Source organism: Pyrus communis, chromosome 2 (assembly GCF_963583255.1).
Source record: "Pyrus communis chromosome 2, drPyrComm1.1, whole genome shotgun sequence".
Taxonomy (NCBI): domain Eukaryota; kingdom Viridiplantae; phylum Streptophyta; class Magnoliopsida; order Rosales; family Rosaceae; genus Pyrus; species Pyrus communis.
In genome coordinates this window covers 20,897,336-20,904,059 of record NC_084804.1, presented here as the reverse complement: position 1 = coordinate 20,904,059, position 6,724 = coordinate 20,897,336, and the positions used below count along the sequence as shown (strand labels likewise).

Below are 6,724 nucleotides of genomic sequence, written 5' to 3'. Positions count from 1 at the left end.
ATATTTTGGTCACCGTATCACGTGATGCAGCAACGTATTTTTTGTCACTGTATCAAACAGTATATCAAAATAGAGCTAGTAGGTCCAATAAATGTATCCGTGGGAGTTCAAATTCAAGTTGGGGTCCCAAACCTTTGATTACTTTCTACTAGACCAACCCCTTAGGTTAATTTTAACTTGGTTTGAAAAACAAATACTTGTCAATTATCTTCAAATGTGCGTCATCAAAATTTACTTTTGAAAGGCTGCTTAGATAATGAAATTTTGATTAGGTATTCTACATATTTATAAAACCTTGATCTCAATTGCTCGGAAAAACGAACGTACATTCTAATGCTTTCTAATGATATGTTTACTTCCCGAGAATGAAAATGCAAAAAATGTAGCATGTATCAGATAAATGCTTTGCGTACATTGCACTACGACTGATCAAACAAGGGTTTCTCAAGTTGAAACCATTCACAATTTTGACGTATCATTTTTTTATAGAAGTGATAGAATTTCATTACCACAAATAACTAATTACAGATCAATTACAAAGGTGTTAGATGGGTACATATGCTCCAGTGATCAATTTCTTGATAGGAAGGAAATTAGCACAAAATGAAAGTAATTTAAAATTCCTAATGGCCACCCCACAAACCACACCAAGAAATTAACCGTTCCTATTATAAAATTTATACGATTAAAATACGTTATTTATAAATGGAAGAATGAGCTCAACAATTTTCTTTACATCACCTAATAACAATGATTAGATAAGACAAGGGTCAGACTCAAAAACATAAAAAAATAAAATAAAAAAAATAAAAAGATAATTTATAACTGTTGATTAAATGCACACTTCACATGCATCAATGGTCAAAAACCGTCCAAGAATCAAGATCGCTTAGGCGCCTAAGCGGTGCATGTTTGGGTTTGCTTGTGCAAGGGTTAAAAAGTACTTTTCGACAGTCAAAACACTACTAATTGTGTTTGGCACATAAATTTATAGTGTTTTTGGTTCTTGGAAGCGTTTTTTGAAAATACATATGTCAAATGTTTTTTCAAGGGCAATTGAATTTTCAACAAAAATTCACACATTTAAAACAAGTATCTTTTAACAAAAAACGCTTATAAATAAAATTTTCTTTTAAAATATACCCACTTCGCTTGATAAGTGGGTTTTTAAAATTTGAAACCGTGAACAGACTAATTTATTTCTGACACCTCAATGTAAATATATCATCGTATTAGAATAAAAAAAATAAAAATTTATAGAGGTGGTCACCACCAGGACCCCAACCGATCGTGACACAGCAGGGCTCTCTAATATTCCTATTTCAACGCAATTCCGGTATTCTTTTCCAAATTCAATTCGCTGTCGTTCTCTTCTGCTTCATCCAGCCTATCAAAATCCCCCCTCCCCCCTCCCCCCTCCCCTCTTTTGTCCTATATAATACCCACCAACCCCAATTCTACCCATCACATTCCCTCTCAGACCTTTCGTCAACAATGAAACGACAATCCTCAAGATCTTCTGGGGCCATGGCCTCATTGCCCTGCATGGTCCTTCTCCTTCTCCTCCCCCTTGCCGCCGCCATGGACATGTCCATCGTCGACTACAACGAGAAGCATGGCATGCCCGCCTCGTCGGACCCAACCGAGACGGAGGTCAAGGCCCTCTACGAATCCTGGCTCGTCAAGCACGCCAAAAACTACAACGCCTTGGGGGAGAAAGAGCGGAGGTTCGAGATTTTTAAGGATAATCTCAGGTTCATTGACGAGCACAATAAGCAGAGCCGGACTTACAAGGTGGGTCTGAACCGGTTCGCCGATCTGACCAACGAGGAGTACCGGTCTGTTTACTTGGGTGCCAAGGTGGACCGGCGCCGGCGGTCCTGGCTTTCTGGGTCGAGGAAGAGCGACCGGTACGCGTTCCGGGCCGGCGATAAGTTGCCGGAGTCGGTCGATTGGAGAGCCGAGGGCGCTGTTCCTGCCGTGAAGGATCAGGGCCAATGCGGTGAGCTTTTGATTTTCGTTTTGTTGTTTTTATGTTGTGCATTTATTCGTTTTTTTGTTTTTTTGTTGGCGCTGTTTCTTTGGAGGTATTTTGTTTTCCGGGAAATATCAACATTGTTTTCCCGGAAATATCAACATTGTTTTCCTGGAAAATATCAATATGTTGGCCAAAGATCCTTAATTTATTTATTTTCTTCTGGATTTATGATATGTGTGAGGCTGGTTTATGTTTGTTCTTCTGGAAGAAAAAGTTGGAAAGTGCTTTCTCCAAAAGATGGTTTTGTTATATAAGTGATTGTAGCATGTTGAGTGTTGATATCTGAATTATTTGTCATGCATTGCGAATGTATTATCCGAGAGTTAGTTTTTCGTTTAGATATCTGTCTCCGCCATCCTTGTTTCATCTCCGGCTAGAAAATGTGTGAACGTGAATTTTGTCATGCCCTGCATACATATACTATTAGAGAGTTAAATGATCGGTCAATTTTTCATTTAGATATCTGCCTCGGACATCTTGTTCAATCCACAGCTATAAAATATGCTACTGCTGCTGCAGCATTTTGTTTCTTACTAATAATTTTATGTGCTTCGGATTGAAGGGAGTTGCTGGGCGTTCTCAACGGTTGGCGCGGTGGAAGGCATAAACAAGATTGTGACCGGTGAGCTGATCTCTTTATCAGAGCAAGAACTAGTGGATTGTGACAGATCATACAACCAGGGATGCAATGGAGGTCTGATGGACTATGCCTTCCAATTCATCATCACCAATGGCGGTATTGATACTGAAGCAGATTACCCTTACCATGCTCGAGATGGTTCATGTGATCCTAACAGAGTATGCATCCAAGTCAACCTCTACTGGCTATCGAGTATGAGTGACATTTTATATCATTGTGATAATGTTTCTTTTTCTCTTTTGCAGAAAAATGCTCGGGTTGTGTCCATTGATGGGTATGAAGATGTTCCAGAAAATGATGAGAAGTCGTTGAAGAAGGCTGTGGCACACCAACCAGTTAGTGTTGCCATTGAAGCTGGTGGCAGGGAATTCCAACTCTACCAATCGGTAATGCTTCTATCTTATTCCAAATCATCTACATTATATTTGTAACTGTATGCATGTGTGGGAAATTGATAGAGTTCTCTTGCTAGACGGTTTGGCATGCTCTGTTGTTGAGCTGTGAATATTAATCACTTGATTTCAGAATCATGTTCGTCCTAATTTATAGTCTGACAACGTTGAAATTATCTGTCCATTCAGGGTGTCTTCACTGGACGTTGTGGAACAGATCTAGACCATGGTGTGGTTGCTGTTGGTTATGGCACCGAAAATGGTGTAGACTACTGGATCGTGAGGAACTCATGGGGTCCCAATTGGGGCGAGGCTGGTTACATCAAGTTGGAACGTAATGTGGCTAGCATCAATACCGGCAAATGTGGTATTGCCATTGAGGCCTCATACCCTACTAAAAAGGGTCAGAACCCCCCAAGACCTGCCCCATCACCACCATCTCCTCCTCCTGTGAAGCCCCCTACCGTGTGCGATGAGTACTACTCATGCCCCATGGGAACTACATGCTGCTGCGCCTATGAGTATGGCAACTACTGCTTTGGATGGGGATGCTGCCCTCTAGAGTCTGCAACCTGCTGTGATGACCATTACAGCTGCTGCCCTCACGAGTACCCCGTATGCGACCTTGATGCGGGAACTTGCCGATTGGTAATGAATCATACTCCCATCTCTCTTTCCACTTTAATTTTTCTACGTTGATCCTTTTCGTTTTTGCTGACAATGTGTTCATTGAAACAGAGCAAAGACAATCCATTGAGCGTGAAAGCGCTAAAGCGAACTCCTGCTAGAAGCAGCCGGCGTTTCCGCTTCCCAAGTGCTTGAGGATCCAAACAGTCAAATTGGGTGTTCAAGGAAGAAGGTGAACCGAGTTTGCTCCCAAGAAAATATGCATATGTCGCAAGGAAGAAATGGTTTCGTGTTCATTGTAATAGATTTATAGATATTTTTACTTGGAATTCAATTCTTTTTTTCAGTACTTTGGATGATTGTTGTATATAAATTATGGAACCAAGTCAAAACAAATGGGAAACTAAGCTCTTATTTAATCTCAGAACGAGTCGGTTGCTTGTTGCTGCTCTCTATAATCCATTAATTTCACTAGTGTGGGATTGTTGTGTTCTTTTAATAAATTGTTTCTGTCGTGCTTTGAGAATAATCAGTAGCAAAATAAAGCAGTTGAAGTGCTGTGAGTATGAAAAGAAGTGTAAAAACATTGTCTGGAATGATAAATAATGTCATTATTTAAAATTAATGAGATTATAACAGAAATTAAAAATATTTTTAAAGGCGCAACTCAACTTTTTATTAAAGTAGTTTTAAAAACAACCTCCAAACTATTGTTAATTTGGAGGCTTTTGCTTTTAAAATAATCAGTATATTTTAATTTTATCAAACACTTTTTAAATGTTTAATTTTAAATTGAAGCGTGTTGAGAAAACGCAATAGCCTTAACTCTATTTTTTTTTTTTTTTTTTGGAAGAACAATAGCCTTAACTCTTAAGTATGGCTTTTTAGTGGGCTGTTATCGTAGGGATTTTGAATGGGAGGACAAAGTTGAAGCTAGAAAACCCCTAATATAAAAGCATTTCATCCACCTTTTTGTAATTAACAATTTGATAGGAGCATATTTATGCGACTTTGTTAGCTTGTTTCTTTACATTTAGTAAGTTAGTTTTCTATTTATTATAGTGTTTTAAGCTATTTTCGTGTGTTTGTAGGTTTAAATGACAAAGTTGGCAAGAAAGTGCAATTTGATGCTATTTGGAGCAGTTTTGGGCTTGGAATGGATTGCACATGCATGGAGCAAGGTGGATGGACGAATTTGAAGATCAAGAGAGGCTAGGAATGTGATTAACATCTAAAATAATTAAATTGAAGACTTGGAAGATAAGGAATTAGATACAAAGAAGGAATATTATCCAAATTACCTTATCTTATCCAAACTTTATCCAACCTTATCTTATCTTATCCTATCATAATCTTTTCCTACCTTAATTCCAGCTTCAAAGAGGACTCATTTTCACATTAAATCACCTAAATATCAGGTTCTAGAAGCCCTATTTTCATGCCCTAAGTTTATGTCACATGTAACCTTTCTAGAAGTTCTACAATCTGCCCTAAGGACCATTCCTTGTCCTCCTTGGAATCTGATTAAAAGTGTCCTTGTTCTTTAGTGATTTGGAGTCCTAATTCCTCTCCTTTTCAGCCCAATTTCGTGCCTTCCCTTCACCCTATAAATACATGATGCCGCAACACTCATAAACCACCACCCTCTACCACAATTTCACACCACACCTCAAGAGCCTAAATTCACACAAATCCCCATTGTGCGCAGCGAGGAAGGAAAGAGGAGCCACCTGGAGTGTTTCTAGGTGTATTCTATCTTTGTTTTTAATGTTTAAGTTTAATTATCTTTGTTTTGCGAACATGAGGAGCCAAACTTGTTTGAGCTAGAGGAGACTTTGAAACCATGATTATATTTGCAATATGAATTGATTACTTTCTGTTGTAATTTCATAAATTGTGAATACAATTTACTTAATTGTTTGATTAAGAACTTATTCTTGTGTGTTGATTAAGAGGGCTTGCTTAGTTTGCATGCATGAATTTGATGCTAGAATATAAGGGAGTTTCACCTAATCATTATGAACTTATATTCATAAGTAGTGGAGGTTGCTAGTCACAATCGTGTTAAGTAAATTCCTGGCTGGAGTATCATGCTGTTCATAGTTACAAATGCATTATCAATGCTTATGATTTTCACAAAGCTTAATGATCTTTGATTGTATCTCTATTATGTTGTTTATGTAGGGAACTATTGAAGAATAATTTGGTTGACGATGCGTATTCCATCCAATTCAATAACTTAAGGAAAATATGAGGGTTAATTAGTGCTGTTCACGGTTAAGCTGGGGTGTTGAGGTTCATGGTTTATTGGAAAAGCAACTGGAAATCAATTTGTATGCAAGTGTGTCATGTGTGGAGAAGGACCCTCTAGCTAGCTTATCACCCATAGTTTTCCCTAATTTCGTCTAAAGTTATTTAAGTCTTTAAATCTGTTTGTTTTTACCTTAATTTCGTCCAAAATCCAATCCCCCTTTACTTGGTTGTGTCTTTTAGTTAGAATCTGTCCAAATTTATGTTTTTAAGTGTCCCCAGCCTAAAACGATCCCTACTTTCATTTACTATAATCATAGGGTTTTAATTTGAGTGTTAGAATATTTCACATCACAATTAACCTACAAAGATTTCAAAGGGCATTTGTTTTATGGCCAACGCTCATACATTTAATTACCAACTAGCTCTAGTGCATAGTCGGAGATTCAAATTTGGAACTTCTTTCAATATTGGACAAAGAAGTACCTACTAATGCATAAACGACAATACACAAAAAGGGAAAATACGGATAGTTCATGCTACATACAAAGTGTTGTACGGAAAACTTGGTATAATTAAAATACGTGAGCCTAAAAAAAGATACCATCTTTCAACAATACTTGTGCGTATCTTATTGGCATTTGTATCCATTGATTGATAACATTTGACTCCTTACATGAAAATAGCTATTCTTCAACATCATATTTTGATTGCTAAGGCTGCGATGCTGCGAACTTCAAAGACGTACTTATTGAAGGAGACTCGAAGCTTATCATC

General features: G+C 37.8%; 1 protein-coding gene across 1 annotated transcript; it reads left to right on the top strand.

Moving 5' to 3' along the window:
- Nucleotides 1-1,457: 1,457 nt before the first annotated feature.
- On the top strand, nt 1,458-4,165 carry LOC137726299 (cysteine proteinase mucunain-like). The gene is made up of 5 exons (XM_068465209.1): nt 1,458-2,002; nt 2,601-2,836; nt 2,924-3,064; nt 3,260-3,718; nt 3,809-4,165. The coding sequence occupies exons 1-5, from the start codon at nt 1,495-1,497 to the stop codon at nt 3,890-3,892; spliced, it is 1,428 nt and encodes a 475-aa protein (XP_068321310.1). The 5' UTR covers nt 1,458-1,494; the 3' UTR covers nt 3,893-4,165.
- The last annotated feature ends 2,559 nt before the right edge of the window (nt 4,166-6,724 follow it).